At 39.2% G+C, this 26,409-nt stretch overlaps 1 protein-coding gene and 1 long non-coding RNA gene across 10 annotated transcripts in view; one reads left to right on the top strand and one right to left on the bottom strand.

Moving 5' to 3' along the window:
• LOC137464618 (uncharacterized) lies at positions 1-8,087 on the bottom strand. Its single transcript, XR_010994316.1, has 3 exons — positions 5,471-8,087; positions 2,081-2,251; positions 1-869 (listed from the first exon to the last, which is right to left on the bottom strand). It is a non-coding gene; the product is annotated as an uncharacterized lncRNA (long non-coding RNA).
• A 2,421-nt stretch (positions 8,088-10,508) lies between these two features.
• Positions 10,509-26,409, top strand: part of ADAMTS6 (ADAM metallopeptidase with thrombospondin type 1 motif 6) — a 147,929-nt gene continuing 132,028 nt past the window's right edge. For 2 of the 9 annotated variants that reach the window (XR_010994567.1, XM_068176920.1), the window contains exons 1-4: positions 11,074-11,519; positions 16,656-17,023; positions 17,745-18,109; positions 25,511-25,679. Coding sequence is in view for 7 of the 9 variants with exons in the window: in XM_068176920.1 (XP_068033021.1) it covers positions 16,927-17,023; positions 17,745-18,109; positions 25,511-25,679 (631 nt within the window). In the remaining 2 variants the exon portion in view is untranslated. Of the gene's footprint in view, positions 11,050-11,072; positions 11,520-16,655; positions 17,024-17,744; positions 18,110-25,510; positions 25,680-26,409 lie in introns of those variants that run through there. The other 7 variants (XM_068176916.1, XM_068176914.1, XM_068176915.1 and 4 more) reach the window with 6 other exon arrangements.

Here is a 26,409-nt window from a genome sequence, read left to right as displayed (position 1 = left end):
TTTAATAAAAATTGACAAAGGATAAGACAGGATGCGATCATTTTTAGAAAGTTGTTTTCTCCTTTTTGGCATGGTGATACACAATGAAGTACAAAGAGCATGATACTGTTTTTATATATTGCTCAATACACAGAAGCACTTCCATATCTTTTAGTAGACTAAATTTTTTTTTTAATTATGTTGCTTTTTATGATGTTAAAATCTCAGTCCATGTATTGCACATACAGTAATTAATACAGTAAGAACTCATTGTGCACAATATCAGAGAAATATACTTCTGCTTCTATAACAGTTGCATTTTAGTATTGATTTTTTCAGCTAAAGTTATTGATATTTATTCACCTGCTATCAGTTTCCATCAGGCTTGCAACACTCATGGCTAGTTTATAACATAATCAGAGATAAAGATACTAATCCTGCAACTAAATTTTCTCTAGAATGTGGATATCAGAGAAATCTTAAACATGTGGGTTGAATAAATGTCTGCTGAATCACACAGACAGTATTTCCTTATTTTAGTGACACTTTAAAGAATCACAAGAGAAGGGTACAACGATTTTTCATAAGATGTTGGATGGGTCTTACATAGTCCCAGAAACAGTTGAGAATCCTCAATAAAATTGTGTTCATTTTAAAAAAGTGACATTCAGACTACTTTCTTCTTCCAAACCTTTCTATAAAATTTGCATTCAGTTCAGATTTGCTGGTTAAATATGCACACTGCTACAGACACCTGTAATTCATAAGAGAAATGAAGCAGTGCAATCATATGTGGAGTGGTGCAGGTAATAGCCCAAATTTTTCTTGATGGCATGTTAGGTTGGCTGCATCTGCCACTTTTTCTATTTCACTGAAACTTCCTTTTAGTCCTACGAAGGAAAGAAAAGCAAAGAATCATTTTCAGTAAATTTATTTATGGCTAAGATCCCTTCCTGAATAGAAGCTGGCCAAATCATAGGAGTTTAGTGTTGAATCAGATAGAAAGCTTAGTATATAGAGGCAGGAGGAATTTAAATTTAGCAGCTGTTCTGTGCCAAGTATATAGTCATTTTTCTTCAGGGAATTGGTTGAGTCCAGAAGCATTGGCAATGGGTAAGGGGAAACCTATTTTGCTTCCAGCTGGCCAGTCTATGACTTTATAGCTCAGAGGTTTAAAATATTATGCTGCCTGATGTGGGAAGATTGCCTGATGACCAAGTGTGAAGTTGGGAAATAAAAATTACAAAGTTGTAATATTTGCACAGATTCTGATCTTGTCACCATTATTATGAAAAAAAGAGTCAGGTATGTTTAATTTAGTAAAAAAACGGGAATAAAGATGGATAAGAAGTATATCACACACACCCTTCCTGTATTTTAAAAGGTAATTGCTTTTAATTACTTTTGTATTTTCCAAAAGGGGTAAAAGCATTTTCCAACCATACAGTTAATTAGTCCAAGTTAAATTTGAATGTGTTTAAAAAAAATAATTTGTGTTAAAAAATAATTTGGGTAATCTAGATGTCAAAGGCCTGTACACCTGTCAGAAAAGCTGACTCTTAATGCATAACCAACAAGAGGAGAGCCCTTTCCCCATTCTCAGGTGTAAGGACTTCTCAATTGCAAATACATGCTGCTTAGAAGTTCACTACTATCAAACCATCTGAATGTTTTAGAAAAAGCCTGTCCAAAAACAAGGATTAGAAAAGCTAGGAGTCTGAATTTAATGACAGTACTTTCACCATAGGACGGGATCAGGTTTAGTGTTTGTTTTTTTTTTTTTTTTTTTAATATAGCAAAGCACTACTTTATAGAAAATAATTAAAGAGTAGCCTTGCCTAGCTTTCCAATACCATCATTAGTACATAAAAGTACATTTTTACCTATATATAATTTCATGAAATGAATCTATATTTAAATCTGTGTAAGCAGACCTGATTAAAATAGTATAATTCACTTAATATGAATTTATATTGAAGTCACTAAGTCTGCAAGATCTTGCCAGCTCATCTGCAGCAAACTGGTTTTTGTATGTGCAAAGTTCTTTAACAAGCTAAGAGCTGGATTGGATAAACATACCACTAGTAATGCACATATTTACCATTAATATTCTTAATATGTCTCAGAGGTCAAGGGAAGAATTCACTTTCTCCTCAACCAGGATCCGAGGGGGAGCCAGAATGAGATTAGCCATGATATATTGCTGATCCTACTGCTGATGGCTGTTTATTGTCAGTATTGCTGATCAGTGTCACTGGCTCACCTGAAAATACTGTGAGATTTCGTAAGTGTAGTATTAAATACGTTATAGTCAAGAAAACACAAACAAAATGGTATCATTTTTCTACAGCTTTTTTATATTATGTCATACAAGATAAATTCCTGTCTTTCATGTAAAATATATAATGGAAACCTGGAGGAGTTTCTAAGAGGCTTAGAGGCCTAAATGTTAGCAGGGGGCAGAAGATACTACAGTAGCAATGCATGCATCCAGGCACATTTACTAGGACATATGTCATGTTCATATCACAAGCACAGTGAGGATTATTCTGATTAAAACATTGATAGTATCTAGTTATACTTAATAGAATGTTCATTTTGCCATCCAGAGTCCTGTTCTCAACATAAAAGTATTATTTTCTGCACATCATAGTTCAGTCAATTCCCCAAATTCTTGAATTGAAAAAAAACCCAAAAAACAAAAAAACAAACAAAACAACAACAACAACAAACCAAAACAACAAAAACCCCTACCTGATTCCATACTTCTTTGAGAGCAGTAATCAACAGATAACTTTTAATTTTCAAAACTACAGTTGTACTTCATAAGAATTACAGTAATGCACTTTACATCCCATCTTTGGTAAGAAACCATGTAGCTAGTAAGTAATTTTTGTTTGAAAATTATTTTTGTGATTTACTGTAGAGTACAGCGTGATCAATGCTGGCCTGAAAACCTGCTTGTTCAAAAAGTTTTACACTGGGCATTTCAAGCTTCTGAATTTCTTTTTTTCATGAAGTCTCAGAGAAAACCTTTGCAGAGACAGTGCACAAAGTGAAATCCATGGTATTCTTTCTTTTGTTTCATCCCCCAAAAGAAAGACCCCAATAGAAAAGTATTCATTCATGTGCAAAGCTGAGATTCTGAGGCAGAGCAAGAGCAAAGGTTACCCCTTTACCCTCCCCCAAGACTATTCAGAAAGAATCCCAATTCTCACCTCTGGAAGTCAGATATATTATATGGGGACAGAGAGAAAGAATGGCCCAGGGACAGCTTTTGGAAGATGAGAAATAGAAACATCCTGTGTCTATACTTTAAACAGAAAGGACAGGCTATATCCACAGGGATGCTTAAAAATAATACTTCAGAAGAAGTATGAGGCAATGTTAAGGAAATAAGCAACCCTGCAGCAGAGAAAATAGCTGTAAAATATATTTTTACAAATTGTACAGCATTTTTGTATATTTATCAAAAGATGCTTTGGCCTTAAAATTTGTACCGGCTGTAGTGAAGATGGGTTCTTGCAAAATTTAAACTGAGTTATACAGATCCTTGAATTATGAAAAAAATAATGCTTAATTACACCTCCCCTGCAGTCCCACTTGATCTGCTATGAAACACCAATGATATCTGATAAAGCACAAAACTAAACTTTTATTTCTGCACCACTCAAGCACTAGTTGGCATGGGAAATAGGCAAACCTTGAAGACCTGCTTTTAAAGACAGCAGGAAAAAATTCATCATAGATACACATTTGTAGGTGGGATATCTCTGTATTTGTGTTCTTTATGTGTTTATCTGAATTTTTTTGTAAATACAATGTTAAGTTGGTGAAATAGCCCAACTTTATACAGAAGATTGGTATGGGAAGAGTTGTGTAATGTGTATAATTAACTCTATGCAGAAAACTATTCATGCAATAATTAATATGGAAGTTTATTCTATTTATTGTCAGATAACCTAATCTGTGAGTGAAATTGTGTAGATGCAACTGTGGATGCAATGAGCTAAAAATAAATGTACAGAATTTTCTCCATGGTCATAGACTTCTTTAGCTGTTACTCTATTTGCTTTGAGTACTTTTATGGCTGAAAATCTCTTGATATAATATTAATTTAAAAGTTTACAAAAATAATACACAGAAGTTATTACTATTGATTGAGTTTCAGGCATGGTGGGAATACAGAGAGGGGGTGGTGATGGATTTTTTTGTTTTTGTTTTTGTTTTGAATAAAAGAAAAACTAAAGTTAGAAGAAGTTAACCTTCCAAGAACTCAGAAGGTTGATGCAAGAACCAGTGTGAATCCATTCCAGGGTTTGCAGTGATGACCACATAGAGGATGAGGCCTCTTAATCTGGGTTCATCATGTAAGTATGTGTATATACAAACACAGGCTCAAGTTGCACTTCCTTTGTCCCCAAGCATCTGGGAAAAGTCCCACAACATCATCTTCATATCTCTGAATGGTTTTATGGTTATTTCATGTTAGAATGCCAAACTGATAGCATAGACCGTACAAGTCACTTTAATCACAATATTAGGCATCTTGAAAGCTTTGGAGAAAAATTGAATATTATCCTTTTGCATTATAATTTGCATATTGATGTTAATAATCCCCTGATGGCTCTAGCAGGAGCAGAAGTATGCTAAACCCAGTTCATATTTCAGTTCGTAGATTGTACCCAGAATATAAGCCCATAGCTAAGAAAAGTAATCTTTTGACTCCTTAGAAACAAAATTTTATTTGTAATTTTAATGCATACCTGAGTTTTCAATAAATGTGAAAAAGATACTTTTGATGCTGGAAAACTTACATTGCGACCTTTGATCTTTTATTTCAAGTCCTTTACTTTAGTTTTATATTTAGACTGTAGCTGTATCCTTTTACCAAATAACAAAGAGAAATATAAGCAACACTGAGTGTACTTCAAGAATATCTAGAGGAATAAGAAAATATTAATCTCCCTAATTACTATGAAGGTGTTAAATAAATCTCAAGCATCATGGTATTTGCTCTTTCTCTCACGCTTCATATAAATGTCAGAGGTCTTTGAGAGGTTCATTTGACAAATAGCTGTGGTCATTACTAGAGGACCAGTAGCCGTTCTTTTCCACAACTCCTTTTTATAACTGTTCTCTCATGGGAGATCACTGGTCTCACAGCAGAGCAGCTAAATACAATATATGTACACTCCTGAGCTGCCCCCATGTGAAAGTCAACAGCACAGTGAATTCTTTTCTATATGTATGAATGCCAGTGGTTTGCAGTGGGAACTAGTGGGAAGTGGTAGGTGGTTTTAAGCTATTGCTCTTACATTTGTACTGAAGGAGTTGAGGATTGCTTTTAACAAAAAAACAACTGCTGGGTCATACCAAAAGATTCGTCTGGCCCTGGATTTTGACTCCAAGAGAACCTACAAGGAGATAACTTGATTTATCTGGGCAAAAAATGGGACAAGCATATGTGGCACTTCTCCTTTCTACTCACCAATCTGCAGTGTGTAATCTCTTCCAGGTTAGACACATAGATGAGGGTGAGAGCACTTACTACTGAACAGACCACATTTATGCAAAACCAACCATTCCTAAATAAGTCACAAAAGGGAAATGCTGGACTTTTTGAAGAGACTTTAATAAACTCCTTCAAAGCATGACACTATTTACCATAAACACAAGATGTTAGTGCTGTGATAATCCTGTAAAAAATGAAAAATGAAGTTACTTGTGAAGAAGGAGGAAAGAAACACATTTACTAACCACATTACCCTAATAAATACAGTATTCAAAATAAGTTTTTGCATTTTGGAGTGACACAAAAGTTACAAGGGGAGAGGTGAGCGCTGGGATTTTTTTCAATTCTTCCTCAAGCCATTGTCTTAAGAGAATGTATGAAAGATATTTCCATTTATAAACTATTGCAAGACAGTGTGATAGAAAGAATGCCAGAAAACCATCTAAATTAGACAAAGTTTTAATCTGTGTCCAAAGCAGCATGCACAGTATGCTCCAGAATCTTTAATAAATCTTTTCCACCTATACAGTCCAGGAATGTGAAAAGTCCAAAATTTTCCATTCAAAATAAATCCGTGCTCATTTCAAGATCCAGTTTTACAATCTCTGACACTGGTGTACGTGTCCACATTTTTATATGAAGCATATCAATAAAAGGGGAATCACCACATGGTTCAGCAGATACTAAATGAGTAGTCTGTGATGCTCATCAGTGCCCTCCTTCAATTCAGAAACTAAACAAGTCACTCAGGCACCTGAGATCAAGATGCCTAATTCTGCACCAGAAGTGTCATTCCTGGAGCTGAGTGCCAGACTGCAAAATGCTGCAGTGTTCTGCATGGTAATAGCCAGGTTTTCCTGTGAATTAATTCCCAATTTTTAATTCTAAAACCAAAATAACTGAATTCTTATGTATTTCCTAAGATTTTCTGCACAGGTTTTATATGTTTCAGTGTACACTAATCTTTGAGGAATACCATTTGCCAATTTTTTTCATAAAGATTTTCCACATACACATTTTCCACATATTGTATAATTTGTCTCAGCTTTGCTCTCTCTAAGTCTCACAGATTGTTCAGATCTTTTGAACAACTTTCTCTGGAAATAGGAAAATAGCAAAATGAGAATACACAGAAAAACTATAATACATATAGCTGGGAAATGCTCCCTTTAAACTGACCTAATCTTTCTGGTATCTCTCTCTTGACTTGGAAAGTTGGAAATAGACAAACCAGGAAAAACTCCGAAAAAACCCAACTCCCTCATCTGCTTTATCTATTTTTTTTCTGTTTACTATTGTTCCTGTTCTTGTGTGGAACTTTATTGGATTTGTGTTCATTATTTTCTACGTTAATCTTAATGAGGATAGCATCTGTTTCATCTTATTTGCCTGGAAAAATTGAGGTGATCCATTCTGCTACAGCATTTCCATAATCAATTTGATGAGTCTAAGATTCCTCATCTCAGGTTTAATAGATAATTAATCTTACTCTTCTCACTGTCCATCCCTCCCATGTTTTGAGCAAGTTTAGGGTGTTACTCTCACTGCATTCATATTCTCTGATCTCTCTGCCCACCTGTGTTCACCAGGCAGGAAACTGGCCTGGACATTATGAAGGATGTCAAGCTGACATTAAGTTTTCTAGTTTTATTTCTAAATCTAAAACTAAAATAATCGGGTAGTCACGTTCACAGGGTCTTGCAGAAGTAAGGGGGTTTGTGTGAGGATAAGCCCCGCATCTGTATAACAGACAGAGCTGCTTGTGGGGGTCCTGCAGTTTGGCAAGGCTCTTCTTATTTAAATGAAGACATTCTTGGCAATATTGCATTGCTGGGCAGAAGTAGCCTCAAAGCCCTACTTGAAGCTAAATGAATCACTGTGAATTTTGTTTTAGAGGCTCATCAAAAGAGGTCAATTCAAAAGGGATGCATTTTCCAACTGAAAGTACACTTTGATATGCATTCTCCCTCTGAAATGCAATGTACCAGGCACAATTGAACATACATAGCCTAGGGTCATTTCTAGAGATGCTGTTAGATCTCCTCCTGCAAGGGAAGGTGAGATTTGTAAGCAGTCTGAATTCAGACTATTTACAAGGAAAAGTCAGTGAAAGATACTGGGTCTCAATAGCACCATTACCTTTAAGTACCCCTAGAAACTTTTATTTGATGGAACTAAAAATGAAGCCCTTGTGCACATAAAAAACTTTTCTCCGTACAAGCACAGAAAGTATAGCACATATAAATGCAAGTTCATCATTACTACTTTTTCAACTCTATGATCAATTGAAATTAATTATATACAACATTTAAATTTTACAGTATTTATGTGATTCATAACACTGTTTTATATATAATTCTTAAACAGGTTTATTCTCTCCACAAACACAGCTGGGATATTTCTAAATAAGATAGGTTACAGTCTTCAGATCTTCACTGATCAGGTAAAATTACTTGAAAAAAACCCACCAAACCAAAACAAAGACATTGTCAAGCATATACATCCAAATGTTCAGGTAATAAAAAGCTCATATTACAGAAACACTGTTAACTTCTTGCTTTGTCTTCTATATGTATTTCAGTAAAAAGCAAGATTTCTGCTTTTTTTTTTTTTTTTTTGTATACCCAAATACCTCCAAATATATCTCACAATTCTAAATTCAAGTTCAATATGAATATTTATTTAAACAAAAGAGAACGCTTCCCAATCTTAAAAGTTTTTAGCTAACATGTTAAAGGATTCAAAGGCCTGAAGCCAAGACTACTTTAGCTGTTTGTGTCCATGGTCAGCAAACACGAGGAAACTAGTTAAGACATAGAGTAATATGCTTTGTGCTCAGTAAGTTTGTCATCCTGCCCAGAGCTTCTGAGCTACAGTTGCCCAAATGGTTTATACGTAGTACTAGAATTCAGAGTAAAACAACTATCCCTCCTAGAAACATTTCTAATTGTAGCAAAGAAACATTTATACTAAGAATCTATGTACGACTTCCTGTATAAGTTTATTTTCTAAAATGTTGCAGTTCATAAAAATGTATCTATATGGATACTGTTTGGGGCGAGGACACTAAAATAGTCACCAAATGAGCTCACTATTTTTACCTGAATGAGGTTCACCCTGAAATATTGTTTTATACAATAAAACAAAACAGTTAAGTCAAACTGTAATGGTAGTTCTGTCAGAAATTCTAATCACAGACAGGAATTTCTAAAGATGAGCCAAAGCTTTTCCTGGTAATAGACCAGTTTTGACTGGTATATATACACCAGTGGGCTTAGGCAAGAAAATGCAGTTGTCTGGAACAGGGAATAAATAACTTGTTGGTCTGAGCAAGCAGCTGGATTTTGTGAAGTCCATATATATTTGCTTTGCTTTGCTGGATTTAGAGCAGGGAGTTGAATCCATGTGAGGACCCTAACCAGACAGTGATAAGCTGTCTTTCTTTTTAGCTTGATGAGTATTTATTCAGCTATACACAATGGATCAGATCCAACCACGAAGAGGCCAGTCTTTAACACCAGAATAGTCCCCAGCTCAGCCGTCAGACAGCAACGTGAACATTCCTGAGTCTGATTCAGGCAGGGTCTGATTTGAAGGCAGGTCTCCCAAATCCCCCAAGGATACCATAGTCATGAGGCAATTGGCTGTGATGCGTGTCTGTCTGTTCAAAAGGTTATTTGGTTCTGATGTGTGTAAAAAAAGTCTCTTCACAGACTGTCCTTTCTATAGGACAGACCGTCCCAGTTCTCTGTACGAACCAATGAATTTGCAGAAAAGGTTGAGCAGAACCTGTCACAATGCCTGTCCATGGAGATAGGTGATGTGACTCAGGTACACCTGGCTGCATCTGAGCAGGTCGCGCTCTGCGGCTTTTCCATGCGAACATCGCATATAATGATTTGCTGCAGGAGCAGGAACTATGGAATATTAACAAAAAATGCTCTTCTCAGTGTCAGAAATAGCTGTTTTAATGTACCCAGACGTACCCACCACAGCGGCAACTGTTCACGTACATACAGTATGAAGAGGAAGAAGGGCAGCAGAACTGTCTCCCCGGGCGTCCCGGTTCAGCCAGCATCCCTGCACGCCCCGAGCACTCCCCCCGCTCGCCGACGCAGGATGGCGCTCTCCGTATGAGCAATTAACCCGGGGGAGCAGGTTGGAGATGCATTTCCAGAATGAAGTTTTTTTCTGAATGCCCGTATTCCCAAGGAGTATTGATTTTATAGCTCCGGTTTTCAATGCAGTGATACCTTCTACTACTAACCTACCTAACCACTGTTACATTAATTTGCCCGGCGACGAAGTAGGCGTTCACTGTGCTGTTTCAGAATGAATAGTGACAAAGGTAACTATTTAGGACATTGTGCTTATTTTGTTAGGGCTGCAGTTAAAAGAAATTTCACATACTAGTTTACAAAATATAATTTACCTATAGTATTGTTTCATATTCAAATGTAATTGTGTAGAGTTTATTTGAAACGATGAATGCCAGCCACGGCTCTGATTTCACCATCTCACAGGGCACCAAGCCAGCCCCTGCTGACCATCAGACTCCTGCTGTTTGACTTTGCAGGCCGATCCTGCTGTTTCGATGGTCGGAGAAGCCCCGGAGGTAGCTGCGCTCTTGGACCTTTCTCTGCAATCATCTCACAGCCCAGCCAGATATTAGAGATTCACCAGAAGTTGCAATTACACCTACTACCTCCGGCTGGGGAGGGAGGAAAACCCGCACCCGCACCATTTGGGAAATACAGTTAGCAGAAGCTTGAAACCTTAGAACCTAGGTTTAGGAAGGATTTTCCCCCCCCTTTTTTTCTCTTTTTTCGGCATTCGGAAATTAATTTGGTGGTTAGAGGGCGAGTGGGAGTTCCAGCCCACTCTCTCCGTGTCACCCTCTCGCCGGCAGCGCCGGCTTCCCGGAGCAAGGGCGATTCGCAGGCCGCCAGCTGCCCGCTCCCACGCGCACCTTCCTGCCCTGCCAGGCAGGGAGGCGATGCCGCGGCCCCCGCCCCGACCCCCACCGCAAATGAAACTGAAAGCGCTGTGCGAGCAGGACCGGGGCCCCCGGCCTCGGCGCGATACCGGCCCGGCTGCCGCTGGGCGCGCGGGCTTCACACACCGCCTCCCTCCGCTGGAAATGGTGGTTTAGAGGTTTCCTTTATTAACGCCTGTAACGGGGCGCGGGACGAGCAGCGCGACGGCAGCAGGGCGATGGCAGCAGGGGGTCGCCCCAGCTCGCCGCCCGCCGGCAGCGCCCGTGCCCGGCGCCTGCCGCCGGCACCCTGAAGCTGCGGCTCCCCCGAGCGGGCCAGGCCGGGCTCCCCTCAGGCGGCTCCGGGCGAGGGTCCCGCCGCCCCGCCCGCGCCCGCGCCCGCGCCCCCGGCTGCGCCCCTGCCCCCCCCGCCGCCACGTGACGGGCGCGCATGCGCGGCGGTCCGGGGCACATCTGCAGGCTGACGTCAGCGGGCCCTGCGCCGTCCCCCGGGCGAGGCTGCCAAGGCTCCCCCGCTGCCGCCGCGCTCGGCTTGGCCCGGCGCCGGCAGCCAGAGGAGGTCTGGGGCTACTTCAACCAAACTTTCCTGAGTCCTTCCTGCTCTGCCTGCCTCCCCTCTGCTCCCCCTCTCTTTCCCCCCTTTCTGTCTCCCGGTCCCCCCTCCCCTCCCAACTCAGATGATATTCACATGGTATTTTGCACAGAGGAGGCTGCTCAAGAGGAGGGCACCCACCCCCACCCCAATATAAGCCTGTTTTTCCCTCCTTCCTACTCTCCCCCCCTTTTTTGTTGGAAAGACAAAATGTGCAGGGTGATAGCTTCGGTGAATTGATGGCATCCTTCCTCCTGCCAAGCCAACCCGTTTTCTAAAGTCCCCTTTAGGAAGGCTAGAGAATTTTATTCTGTTGGAGAATAGAACCCTGATGGTTGCTTGCACAGAGGGGAAAAGCAGAGAGGAATACGGGAATCGTCCTGTGCAATCTCTATTGTTTGAAACTTACTTTATATCAGAAATTGAAGATGAAAACGGTAAGGAAGATTTCACGCTATTCAATGAAACTTTTTGCTTTTCTTGTGTCCCGAATAATGGTGCGTGCAGGGCTTTGGGGAGCGGGGGGAGATTTATTGCATTAGGCGAGGTGCATTTGGAGTAATTTCAGAGAGAAGCCTTGAGATGGGGGAAGGGGGTGCGAGGATTTTTCAGCCGATAAGAGAGGTGATTGATGAAGTACCATCTCGAATAGTGCACTTTTTAAAAGATTTTTTATATTTTGAATACTGAGTCGTTGGTAGAAGCAGAAAAGGAAAAACAAAACCAATCCAAAACCAAACAACAGATGAAAACCAAGGCAGCCCCCAAACCCCAGCGAAAACCCAGGGCTATTCCGGATTGCTGCTGAGTTGAGGACGCCCCGCTCTCGGCCGTGCCGTGTCCGGCGGTGTCCACGATCAGACAAGTGCACACTTTGTACCGGGGCTTGGAGGGTCGGCGCGGCTGCCGTCCCGCAGCGATGCTAGCGGGGATGTCGGGCTCTCGCTGGGCTCATCAGGAAGATAGAAGCGTGTGGTTTTGATTTACTTCGAGCCGCTTGGGATTTGCCAGACTCTTAACCCCGCGGACTCGTGTTTGTCGGTGTATGTCTGTCTCCGCAGTCGCCCAGGGTTCAAAGGGACTTTGTGTGGTGGGAGGAGGTAAGTGGGCTCTCGCTCCCCGGCGACGTGTGTGCGGATTTTGTCTTCGCTACTTTCTTTCATTGTTGTACAAGAGAGAAGGCAGAGAGCGGGAGAGAGTCAGACTCTTGTTTTTATTTGGGCTGCCGGTGCAACGCGTTTGGGCCAAACGCCAAGTGTCTGGGTCACACGCGTTTTATCCAAATAGATTCAGCGCTGCTGTCTGGAAATGGGCTGCTGAAAGTTAACTTTAGGATCAGCTCTGCGGCAAGCTCCACCACAGCAAGCAGACTCTGCCCTTCAGCCTCTCTAGGGAGGACGGATTTTTTTTTTCTTCTGATTTTTTTTTTTTTTTGAGGGTTGTGTGTCTGGTGACTTCCAATTTTTTTCAGTACCAGTGTTTTTAACTCTCTGTGTGTGCAGACGTGTACAGATAATGTGCATGTGTGTACGTTTTTAACTGTGTGTGTAGCCATGTATTTTCCTAACATGCTGACTTTTCCTTTTGGGGGGGTGCGTGTTGCTTTTTCGGTAGATGCAGTGACAGCTGCCCCCTCAGCACGGCCGGCGGGGGCCTGGGGTCTGGCGGGGGAGGGGTTCATACGGTGGCGGCCCCGTCGTACTCCGGGGCCCGCACAGCAGTAATTTTACTCCTCACGACTCGGCTTCTGGTTAATTCCCGGGGAAAAGGGTTCGATCTTTTCCCTTTGTACGTGTCCCTCTCCCCACCACTCCCGGCCCCCCTTCTTCTTCACCGAGCTCTTCCCGTCGCGGTCTGGGCGTTGCAGTTCTCGCCTGGGGAAGCTCCCGGGGGCACGGCTAATCCCCGGTTTTTGAAGCCCTGCGAAGTTTTTCACGGCCAGCCGCGATACCTGTAATTGAATTTGTGTGATTGATGCCCGTCCCCCGCCCTCCCCATTTCCTTAGCAACCGCTCCTAGTGCCGGGCGGGCGCACGGCCGCCCCTGCCCGCGCCTCACCGCGGGCTCCCGCCGCCCGCACGGCTCGGCCGCGGAGGGCGGGAAGGCGGCTGGGGCCGAGCCGCCGGGGCGGGGGCGTGGAGGACAACCTCCTGTCCCGCCCGCCGGGGTGGCGGGTCCCTTTCCCGGTCGTAGCTCTCTTCGACCCCGCCCCGAGGCGTAGCAGCGGTCTGGGCGCTGTGATGGGGCGGTGCGGTACCGTGTGTTTTCTGGCACCTCGGCCTCTAACGGGAGACCTCGGCGCTGCCGCCGCCGAGCGCGCCGGATCCCATCGGTTCTGCGGTGGACTCCCCTGGAGTGGGGGTTGTCTTGGCACATCGGTCTCGGATGCTACCCAGTCGTAAAACTTGAGCTGCCTTCAGGTTAAGTGATGCCTTAGTTGCCCAAGGCACCTTTGTTTAGATGGAGGCTCCCATGGTGACTGCTCTGACCAGTTTGGCTAGTCACCTCTTCGTAGTCCACTTTATCACAGAATCATATAGGTTGAAGAGGACTTCTAAGGTCATTGAGTCCAACCTATGACTGAGAACTACCCTGTCAACTAGACCATGGCACCAAATGCCATCCAGGCTTTCCTTAAACACCTCCAGGGACTGTGACCACCACCTTCCCGAGCACCCCGTTCCAATGTCTAATCACCCTTTCTGTAAAGAAATTCTTCCTTGTGTCCAACCTAAACGACCCCTGCTGCAGCTTGAGGCTATGTTCTCTCCTGTCACTTGTTGCCTGGGATAAGAGACCGACCCCCACCTGGTTACACTTTCAGGCAATTGTAGAGAGCAATAAAGTCATCCCTGAGCCACCTTTTCTCCAGGCTAAACACCCTCAGCTCCCTCAGACGCCCCGCGTAAGACTTGTGATCCAATAACTGGCCTTTTTTCTCCTCACTGAGTGTCACTGGGTAGGAACCTCATGACACCAGTGACAGGACTGCCATGGTTATCAGTGCCTTCACAGAAATGCCAGTGCCATGCAGCTGTTTTGTCACTGGCGTCAGAAAACATCATGTACTATTCCTTTCCTATTTGGCAGAGTTCTTAGAATTAGATGGGATTTGTGGTTTTAGGTGGTGTGGTGGTTGAGGACATGAAGCCACACCTACATTAACTAGTGGGTGATTGTGTAGTTCACCACGTGATACACTAGAAGTTTCTTGTTGTAAGCTTAGTATTGACCAAATTTTACATCTTAACAGCAATCTACAGGCTGCCATGAAAATAGGCTGCCAAAGAAGGTGAAAATAAAACAAAAAGGGTATAGATCCCAGACTTTGATGTTCCTACCAAATGTCATACTTATTTTATCTTGAAGTTACCTGAGTGCTTTATCATTCACATCCATTGCCACTCTAATTTGAAATATTAATATAGCTTCATATGGTCAGCTTGTATCCATGGTCAAACTGGAAATATTTATGAAGAAGAGGTAAAAAAATCTGCTGAAACTTTCAGAAAGCTTGATATGAAAGGAGATTGGTCTTTCGTGAAGCTTGAAATGAGGGAGACCACTTCAGAGACCTCTGCAATAACATTAGGCACGAGTGACTGTTTGACACTGTTGACTAGCATATGGTTATGGTCCACCATGAGGGCCATTGGTGGGTAAATAATAAATAATGGTACTAAATACTGGGTACTCTTAATTTATGTCCAGTATTCTGAGCTATCTAGCTCCTTAAGTGCTGCAGTGTCAGGAGATCCTAATTTTAGGATAACTTATTATCAGCCTAAGAGGCTGAACATGAGCTCCCTGTTAGGATATTTTGGCTAAGTAAAAGCTGTAAGGCAATATTACCTCTATATATGGTGTTAATGAGCCATTACTGGACTACAGTTCCCAGTTCTAGTGTCTGCAGATAAAAAAGGATGCTGGCAAATTGGAAGCAATTCAGAGAAAAACTGCAGAAGTATTTAGTCATCTGGAAACTGGATTATACAGAATGAGATAAACCAAAGAAGTTGAGCTGCTAATCAGGAAGTGTCCAGAGATGCTTGTATCAGATTATAACTATGCACACAAGGAAAAGAAACCAGCTCATTAGCAAACGAGGATAAAGCAAGACTCAGTGACAAGATTTTGAAATGATACATTCTCAGAAATAAGGCACATTACTTATTGTACTAATGTAGCTGAAAGAGTAGGGAGTTAATTATGTATCTTCAAAACTTGAAAAATTCTAAGAACTGTAACTAAATATTAGCTAGGAAATAAAAGTTCTATATATCAATGCAAACAGAGCATTTTTATTAATGTGCTTTGAGGCCTTTCCACATGTGAATGGCATCACAAATTCTGCTTCCCCAGGAAAAAAATAATACCAAGCAAAAAGTATGTTTGCGAAGTACCTCTTAGTCTCTTAACTAACCTGAATAAATCCTATGTGCTGTCTTGAAATATTTTTAAAAGGTCAGATTAACCTAATTTGCACATTGGTAATTAGATGGGTTTGAAACTGGCTAAGATGTTATCTAAATATTCATTGTAATCTTGGTAAATAGGATTTGGGTGATTATTTTTTCATAGTATTATATGTTACAGTGCTTTATAAAACCTTCATAAATTATCCATAAGCTGCAGCTGTATTGCCTGTCTGAATGAATGTTGCAAATAATTTCCAGAATTTCAAAAAGACAGATTTATCTGGTGCATGTATAAGTGACTCTATGCTTGTGGAAGTTGGTTTTTAAACAAGTTCCCCTTCTTAGGTGTTCTGTTTCTCCATTGTCTGCTTCAGTAGAGTTTGTGCACAGGTGTGCTGAGAATATTTAAGTGGACTGATGAGTACCAGCTGACACAACACATAGTTTGGTATCCCATGATACTGGATTTTTAGTTGACCGTGTGGATCTTCCATTTAATCCCTGACTGCACCTAGAGCTGCTTTTTACTGTTGTGGCTATAGTGTTGTAAATTAAAAAAAAAAATTGACAGCAAATATTTGAAATATTAGAATGTGTATGATGAATAGCTTTAGATACTGAATTTTGTTCTTTAGTATTCTAACATGCAGCATTCCCATCGAAGTCAATGGGAATTCTGCCTGCATAAGCAGAGCCCTGGCCCTAGTAATAACAAAATACATGCTTCAGAAAGATCAGATAACTGTACTCTGGATTTCTTCCCAGGTTCTTCTTTTATCTACCAGTATATGGGAATGTGTTATTAACAGTTGAAATCAATGACTGCATAACATTGATTGTAGATTGACCAAGTCTGAACACAGTATTTGAGCTACAAGAAACACTAAATAGATGTAAGAATTCATAAAAATAACATGAAGTTGATAAGTCCATCATAGGCTGTATGGATCTGCTTTTCAAGGTTAATGGTAACTCTTTTTCTGTTTTTTTCTTTCTGTAAGATTGTGACCTTGGATGTAACCATAAAATTGATACTGAATATTATTTCAAAATATTGCCCTGTGTAATAAGCCACTGTCATGGCTTAATATTTTACAGTATAGATCTGTTTTAATAGGAAGAATTTGCCTTGACTCATATTCTTCTGTTTTTCAGGAAAAGAAATGGAGCAATTTCAGTAACTATCCAATCTAACATCTGTCTCATATCTTAAGGAACCTTACAAATCCTTGCTTTGAATTGAGAAAATGACTGCAGCTATAGAAGAAAGTACCTGTCCAGAAAGTGGAACATCCTATAGTTAATTAGAAAGTAGTATAAAATAAATTTACCTGTTATGGTGCGATTCTGGAGTGAAGTTAACTCTATAGCACACAGGTAGCTCTCCAAGGAGAAAGAAAAAAGAACTTTCTGGTTTTTCTAAATTATGGAAATTTTTTGGAAGACGTGGACATGGATTTTGAGCCTAGTCATGGTTTCATCGGAATTTCTCAGTAACAGCAGGCTTTCATACAGTTCTCAAGGTAGGGGTCTGATCTCTGTAGCTGGCAAGAAGCATGTATTTTTGCATTGTATTTGTGTAATATTTTCTAAACCATATTTATATAAATCATGAGCTCATTTGGGCTCTGCTCTTACTTTTATCATGATTAATTGTCATACAGATAAAATTTCCTTTTTCTGATTTCTCTCTGTCTACTTTTAACTGTAGGAAAGCCTTGCAAATTAAATCTCATAAAACATACTTGATAATATTTGAGAGACTTGCCATGATAACATTAACATGCTTTTAGACTGGGAAGTAAGAATCTAATCTTGTTTTTACAATATAATCCTTTTCATTACTACTGTTTGTATTATTGCAAGTGGATTTTATAGCTTTTGTCTTTGAATGGTAGCTCTGGGAAAACTATGCCCTTCTTAAATTAGCCCAAATGATTTACATATTTTTGGTAAATAGGAAAAGATAGGTATTAAAAAACCTTTCTATTTCCAAAGTGATAAGGAAATTAATAGGAAATCAAACACATTTTCGTGACTTACAAAGAAAGAAAATAATGTTTTATTTTATTTTGTAAAATGCTGCATTGTGCACTTACCTGAAAGGTGACTTTTACTCATGAGAGTGATGAAATTTACCCAAAAATGGTCTATGTTTATGCTACTATTTGTTGTTTCCTGTTATATTTTCTTCTCTTCTATGCCCACTCCCTGGACTGTCTTACCTTGTGATTGATTACAAAGAGGAATTCCTGTCTTACCTTGAACACTACCAACTAACAATCCCAATAAGGGTTGATCAAAATGGAGCCTTCCTCAGCTTTACTGTGAAAAATCCTAAACCCTCGAGAAGGAGGAGGAGCACAGACCCTTATGACCAAGAACTGGCAGCATCTAAATTATTTTTTAAACTTTCTGCCTATGGCAAGCACTTTCATTTAAACCTGACTCTCAACACAGATTTGGTGTCCAGACATTTTACAGTAGAGTACTGGGGGAAAGATGGACCGCAATGGAAGCACGATTTCTTAGACCACTGTCATTACACAGGATATTTGCAAGACCAACACAGTACAACTAAAGTGGCCTTAAGCAACTGCAATGGTCTGGTAAGTCCATATTACATGTTACAGTATAATAGTGTGCTTGTCCCTTTTAAATTACAGAAGAAGAATTAAATTGGCATATCTTTCAGTTTTTCGAGTCCTTGTGGGAAGCAAGTAGACAGGAAGGTGCAGAAAAAAACCTGACCTAGGTCCTGGGGAATAGTAAGTGTCAGTTTCTCAAGCTTAATATAAGTAATGAGACTCAATTCTGTAGTCTTCTAGCAGGCAACCTCTGTAGTGTTTATAGTGTCTAGGCTAGGGTTGCAGGATTATATCTGTGCTGAGATCTTTACAATTGTAAGAGCCTTCCAAGCTCAAGGGGCAGGGAGGAAGAAACACTAGATCCTCCAGGATACTGAATCTCTACAGAGAGATGTTGATTGGACTGCATACCCACTGTCTTTGAGTATTTGGGTTTAAAAACTAAGTAAATAAAAGAAGAGGAATTGCTTGGTGTAGACATCATCATTGCTATGAATTCAAAACATGAAAAGTCTTTAGCAAGTAACAGCATTAGAAAGTAATTATATAACTTTTTTACCAGAAAGATTTTGTTTACAAATTATAAACTTTGCATTTAGAAGTAGAATTAGAAGTTCTTACCTAATTTATTCTCATCTCTTCTCTTAATGGTGATCTTTTGATCACAGGACAGTTGTACATGCATGGAAAAAGAAATTAGAAAATGAATGCAAAGAAATAAAAAAGTAGACTATTGAGTAACAAAATATTAAAATAGAAAGGCATGACTATGAAGCATTAAATCAAGAGCCAGTGTTTTCTCTAGTAAAAATATACATATATATTATGGTTTTTCATTCTGGTTTTTATTATGGTAGGATGCTGGTCGATCTTCCTGTTAGGAATACACAGATCTAACTAATTGCTAAGTTAAAAAAAAAGATTACACAGAATTGCTAAACTAATTCCCATTTTTCCTTGGAAGTGCTATTGAATAATGCCTCTTGGGATGTTACTTACAAAAAATAGCCAGCACCTTTCAGACCTAGACAGGTTGCATTACACCCAACTACTTGTGATATGCCTGATACAGGCTAGTTTAACATTTCAGAGTGTTCCTGAAGAAAAATATTTGATGGGGATTTCCAGCGCTAAGTGAACATTTCAAAGAAATGGAGTTAAAATGATGTTCCATTGAGTGTGGTATTACAGTTTGGTTTGTGTAGACTAATAGCAGATAGGTCTGAATTTAGTACAAGTTTCACTTTGATTGCAGTTTCCATGTAATAGTTTTTTCCCCCCCTCTGGTCACTGTTATTCAGGCTTCAAAGCTAGTGCATGCCATCTTTGCTTGAATTCTTTTCAACTAAAAATATGATGGAGACAAAGTCCCTTCTTTCAGGACTCATTTATTTAAAAGCGGCTGCAAGCCTTTTTATGCCAATTGCTGCTTGCTAATTGATGCACAGACTAGTTGGTCCCCTTGGAGACTGCAGTAAGTGCCATGGTGATCCCATTTCAGTTCCTCTTTTACCTCGGCTAGGGGAGTGAGCCAAGAACTCCTGCCCTTGCCATAGCTGACTCGTTTTCCTTTCATGTTAGGAAAATAAAGGTGCGATGAAGCACAAAATCGCCTGTATTTTTCTATCGTCTTTTCCCATCTGATGCTCCTTATGTCACTTCTTTTTTTCTAAAAAGCATGGAAGATGTCATAAGGAAGCAGAATCTTTTTTTTTCCTCTTCTGTGTCTGACACCCTGAGGTGACATTTAGCATGTCTTTCCTTTGCCCTTAGGCTGTCCATTTTGCTGTCCATTTTGCTGGAGTGAGGTTACTTGTGGTTCTAGGTGTCAGTAGGTTAACTTTGTGTTTGTAAGTTAACTTCTGTGTAGAGTGTTTCCCAGTTAAATCATCATCAGTGGCTGTGGTTGTTGTCAGTCCTTATGTGTGTCTTTCAGGTGTTAAGGCAGCCTTAATCTAGTCTTTGGGCACACAAATTCTTCATGATCATGCCTCTTTACTTGGGACTTCACGTATCAGTTGTGCACTCCATCTCTTAGGAAGATTTGGTCACAAGCATGTGAGGCTCCTGTGTTGCTCCAGAAACATCAGCAGGGCGACACATGGCTCTATCTCAGAGGCATGAATCCTGCAGAGGGTGCAGCAGTAATCTTGACTTGGTGCCATCCTTTACTGTATGGAAACACTTCAGTGTTGGCAGTGCCTTTCAAGGCACAATGTTGGAGTTACCACTCCATTCAGACAAATGCATCACAAAGTTATTTTTAAATGAAGATTCCTACTAATGAATGTTTTGTTATACAGCTGCTGGTTAGAACATGTTTAATAAAGCAATTGGCAGTGAATATTGAAGACAATGTTACTTGTTTTAAAGTTAGCAATAGCTGAGAATGCATTGTACTTAAGGCATTTGTTGTGTTTTCCAGTTTGATTGCTGGTCTGTAAGTGACTGCCAATCATAGTCTAATAGTCCTTGATTAACATCTGTATTAAAGCCAGTCATTGTAAGTTTAACTCTGAAGCAGGTAGTAAGTAATATTTAATAGGCTGTAATATTTAATAGTGAGTGTTGCTCATAAACAAAATGTATGCAATATATTTACTTCGGTTACCCTGTTAGGTTTCACTGTTGACAAATAGATCAGATTTCTTTCCCTTGTTGAATGTCTTGAATTATTCTTATTAGTTATTCAGAGTGGTTATGTAAGAACATGATTTAGATAACATATGTTGTATGCCTTTGAAGAACACTTACATTTGAGATAAATGTGAGGAGGGCTTTCTCTCAGTTTCATTATAATAAAATTGACAAGCAGTCAGTTGATTTTCCTATCACTGTTTCTTGTTTCAGCCTCTCTGTCTATATTTCTCATTACCAAGTGCCCTAGAATTACAGGCTGCTACTTACTGAAGTTTCAGTCCAGCAGCTTCAATCTGCTGGCCCCTGATTATGCTATAAATTATCTGAAGTTGTGAGTAAAGCTCTTTAATCCAGTGAGCATTCATGTGAAGAAATTGAAGGTCTTGTCCACAGGCTTGCTGGCTTCGAAACTCATGTTTACTGTAGTAAAGAGCCTACAATGAGCAGCATTTTAGGGACTTTGGATGTTGGGTACAAGGCAACCAGACTGAGGAATTTTCTAAGCTGACTATTTCTTACTGAAGGAAAGACAAAAAGAAATGGTGGTAGACTAGCTGAAGAGAGAGGGACTTCACCTCAGGGGAAAGGAGTTTGACTGACTCTGGGAGGAGCAAATGTCAGAGAAGTTCTGGAGCCTTCAGTAATGGAATAAAGCAAAACCCAAACTTTTTGCATTTTGACTCACCTTTGTCCTCTGCCAGGTGTCAAAGCTCTTAACTGAGTGCTCAAACAAGTTTTGCATAGTAGAAAATTTTGCAATTTTGGGCTGAAAAGGTCAGTAGTAGGAACTATTTTGAGGCTACTGTGGTCCCAAGTAAATGGTTAATGTAAAACATGCAGTATTTCTATATATGTGAAGTTCATGCATTGCTAATGGTTGTGCTGGAGAGCACAGTTATCTCCATCCAAACAGAAATGATAAAGAAGGCACAGGTAGGTCACTGTGGCTTAAGAGCATGAGCTTACTTTTTCAGTGGGGAATTATTTTGCTGGAAGACTTAATGTTTGCTTCATATAAATACATATATTTACAAATTACTAATATTTTTTTTAAGACTTCATTTGAAAGCCATTTTTACTCTAAAGAATCCATCTACTTTTATGGATCATAATTTACATTTACTATGGTATTTTTGACTGTATATGAAATAATTCTTTATCAGTGTCTTCAGGACTATCTTTGATATTCATATGTTTTGCAGTACTTCAGTATTCAGAAAATTATATACAAGCTGTTCCTATCCTAGTTTTAAGGTTTTAGGTTTTTGTTAGATTCCATGATGTGCTCTCTCAGGCCAGATCACTATTTTTTTCATTTTTGAGAGCACAGTAAGTTAATTTAATCTTTTTCCTCGATCATAAAATCATGGTGTATAGCCAGCTGTTGACATACTGAACAACACTGACTCGTTTTCAGAGGTTTCCATTACTAGTATTGTATATTAAATATGGATAAAGCATAAAGCCTAAAAAAGATTCAAGGCATGGAAAAATTGTGAAACTATAGTGCTGTGTGGAAAAGGCATGTACTTACTTGTCCCCCCTAATTCAGTTTGTTTTTGCAACTGATGGATGTCCCCCATCTGAAGGAGGTTAAGGCCCTGGCTGGACAGCCTGACAGAAAAAGATTATTTTTCACAAATTCAGGGGAACTCCATGTGGATTCACAGATTTGTCTGAGCATGTCAAAATGCTGGAACCAGACCTTGTATATTTTAGCATGAGTTGGCAGTCTGTAGTGGGATTGGATAACACAGAACCTCAAACAATCTGTTTTAGATAATAATCTTGGGAATGTTCCTTGTATTAACATACTTGGTGCATTCAGCTTGTTTCTTATAGCCATGGTATTATGTCAAAACCTTTTCTGGTCATTCTTATGTCTTAATGATATTTCTGATGCTTTAGAGCAGAAGTTTAATTTATGAACTGTTAAAATACAATAGCAACACTTAAAAAGAAAATGAAAATGAATTAATTTTAATGCGTTAAATGGGCATTATTTCAAACTCCTTTTTCAACTGAAGTTTTGTTTTCCTCAGATAGTGGATTATAAATCAAAGCTGGTATTTAGAATGTTGGTTTGGATATAATAGTATATTTCCCACTATGTATTAATCAGGTATTGCTGAATACATAAACAATGCGAGTATCTCTAGCCACATGGATTTTTAAAACCTAGAATATATGCTGGCCATCACCAAGGTACATTTTAGTTGCAGTATTCAGAGTGCTTCTTAAAAATCAGTCATTTCACTGTTGAATCACTGTGATTCATAAAGACTACTTGCATCAATTTAGCACTGGAAGAAAAATTTTGTTCTTCCACTGCTAAATTATGGGAAGCACAAGCCTGGCATAGGTAGATGCATAAATGCATATTTGCATATGCAGAGTCATTGTGTTTCCAGTGCTAATTGAATCATTTGTCTGACTGCAGCAACTGACCACACATGCTTTCACTACCTGCTTGTAGATCTATGTTAAAATTTATTTGCAGTTCCTTAACTAAGTGTTATTAAAATGTCTTTTCTTAAGCATCGTAGCATTTGAGAAAATGAGTTCTGATGTCGGCTAGGCATTGGAAAAAGTGGTGATGCTGTCCTTACTGTCTTCACTGCTGATACCTGAAGGAACTGTGACCATTGTTTGCAGATATTCTTTAGTTATTTGCAGGAGCAAGTATGCAATTTGTAAAGAGAATTAATGCTGCAATTAAGTGTTTATGATATCTGAATTAACTTTGTTCTGCTGAGGTAATATTGCCACTTACAATTATCAGTTTCAGTATCTGATATAATTATCTCATTTGTGCTTAGACTTGCAAACGTGGCTAGATGTGAGTACAGACAGGAAGGATGTATCTTCTGTAGGAAGATTCTGTCAGAATCATTCTACATTCTGTAGGAATTTAAGTTAGGACCCACTCTGACTCAGAGACAGTGCCACAGATTGGATGGTACCTCTGTCTTCTCAGGCTTGGCATGAGGCAGACAGCCTGATGGTGTTGGCCAGAACTACTCTGCAGGACTCTCTTCCTGTGGGAACATAATACCAGAGCTTACAATGGCTCAGGATTCACTTGAACCCAGATGTCTGACATGCAGACTGGATGCAGTCCAAACTGTCAAGGTTATTTCTGCACATCTGGCAAGCCCAGTTACAATTTGGTTTATATTTTCAATACTGTTTAAGCAGCAGTATACCAGTAAATGATTTATTTTCTAGTAAAATCTTAGACTTCAAGTTACGAGAAGGCATTGTAAGAGGAATTTGATACCGGGATCTTCCAGGTGAATTTAGACCCTGATGTTACCTTCTGAGTTAATAACTGAGTTAGTAGTGAAAAATACCACTGAAGAGGAACACTTATTTTTGCATTAACAATGTAAGGAATGAGTAATGGAAAGCTGCAGTCTGTTCATACAAATATTTTCACCATTTATAATAGAGTTCTATTTGGAAAACACTTGTTTCTGACATATTACATAGGATTTTTTATTTTGTAGGTTTTGTATTGTTGTTTCAGAAGTGAAGAACAGTAGGTATTTTATGTACAAAACAGTGGCAGGACAAGAGCTTTGACCAAGAGTACAAAGTCAAGTTCTGATCTTTGAAAACAGCTTTATGATTTTTAGAGCAGATATGGAGCAAGTGGTCTTATGACTGATCATAGCGGTCTTAAAAAAGATTCATGTGTAGTACATATTTTGCAGTTGAAAGGCGTGGTAGAAATTTGTGATTCATCAAGTCAGGATATGAATGTAGCAGTTCCTGCTTCCAGGCCTCTGTGTGATGAATAGCTCTTCCCCGTGTAGAAAGTTTGTACATTCAAAATTTTCTACATATGAGTGTCAGAATTTTTTATTTAACAAACATTGGTGTAGAAGTCTGTCAGAGCTTATTCCCCAATATTTCTATATCTGAAAGGATCCAAAACCTGGATTTTCTTTTAAAGTTCAGTTTTAATTGCTGAAGGTTCAGGAAATTGCATAGTTGGCCTGAAATCTCCCCTTTCTTCCATAAACCACTTCCTGTTTGGAAGAAGCTGAGTTCACAAATCTGAAAGTTATGAGAATAGAATATCTGCTATTCTGCACTGCAGTATGAGGAAAAGAAATATTCATTTGTTATGGAGAATGAGGTCTAGTGTACAGTCTGCAATAACTCTTAATTACTAGATTTATGGCAAGAGTTTTTATGGAATAAATGCTTTGTAGACAGTGTAATTTAAGCTAATATAAATAATTTGATTTCTATTAACTAGTTCAGTTTTGGGATTGTGTCTGGATGTAAAATAGAAATGCTTTCTTTGAATATGTGTTCCAAAATTAATCCTTCATGGTGTTTGTCTTAGATGAAGTATTTGGTTTAAGCATCTAGCAGTGTGGCATCACAGAGGGATATTGGACCTGCATTAGAGCAAAGCCATTTTGGCTTGATGTAATTTTTAATGGATATGAATCATGTCATTTCAGAACATCTCTGTGAAGAGATTATTTGTAATACTCTAAGAATATCTCTTGCTTCTTTAACTGCATCTACAAAAAGTTCTCCACAAACAGGACAACAGTAGTTTTATTTTTTTTCTCACTGTATTGTTTATAGTCACCTACTTTGCTCATGCTAAATCAGCAGACGAGAGCTGACTCATGCACTGTTTTATGTGTTACCTATTAGCTGTGGATTTCTTCACAGAGAATGTTTTTCGAAGTTAAGTTTTGTGATAGTAGTTCCATATTGTCTTTTGTAAGCTTTTGTTTTGTTATTTGCTTCTTTAAGCATGGTGTCATTGCTACAGAAGATGATGAGTATTTTATTGAGCCTTTAAGAAATATAACAGAAGATTCTAGTGACTATAATTACGAGAATGGACAACCTCATGTTATATATAAAAAATCTACCATGCACCAGCAGCACCTCTATGATCACAGTCACTGTGGAGTCTCAGGTAAACAAGAATGAGTGTCATTCCTTTTAAAAAATGGTAACTTGAGATGTATTTTAATATCTTGCTTGTTTCACATTTAAGATGTAGGGAAGAATGTAGCTATGAGAATCTTCCTTGTGGGTGATGTAATGTCTTGTTGAAAAGTAGTTTTGATTCTTCTTTTTTTTCAGATTCAGATTGAGAATATAGTGTATTTCAAAAACTAAGACAGCAGGAGTAAGTCTTGTTTTATGCCTATATTGTGTACAGTGGTAGAAATGAGTGCAGGCTTCCTCAAAATGTGTATAAATGTACTTCATTTCCCAACAGGAAAGTGTGCTTGAATCACTACATATTACAGCTCAGTGTTTGGTATGTGTTCAATCTCATTTGAAGAAACTTGATACACAATAAATATGTCAGCATTATGATTATCAATACATTTGGAACTGAGTCCATATCTTTCTTGTTTATGGAGGTTTATAGGGTTTTAGTACTGTTTTTTGGTCCACTTTGTTGACATTATTCCATTATAGTCAAGTATGTGATTTACCTGTGCCTTATGGGCAGGATTATATAATTTTTATGGAGAGATCTTTTCTTTTTAAAGTAGTTTTAACCCCTACAGATATATGTTTCAAGTACTCTGACATAATCCTTGATTAAACTGAAAACTAACTTCTTGAAGACAGCATGCAGTAAATCTGACAAGTTTTTTCAAGAGCACAAAAGTAATTTTTTAACATGCTAG

The sequence above is a fragment of the Anomalospiza imberbis genome, chromosome Z (assembly GCF_031753505.1).
Source record: "Anomalospiza imberbis isolate Cuckoo-Finch-1a 21T00152 chromosome Z, ASM3175350v1, whole genome shotgun sequence".
NCBI lineage: Eukaryota > Metazoa > Chordata > Aves > Passeriformes > Viduidae > Anomalospiza > Anomalospiza imberbis.
Note: the sequence above shows the minus strand (reverse complement) of the source record. Positions and strands in the feature narration are given on the sequence as shown.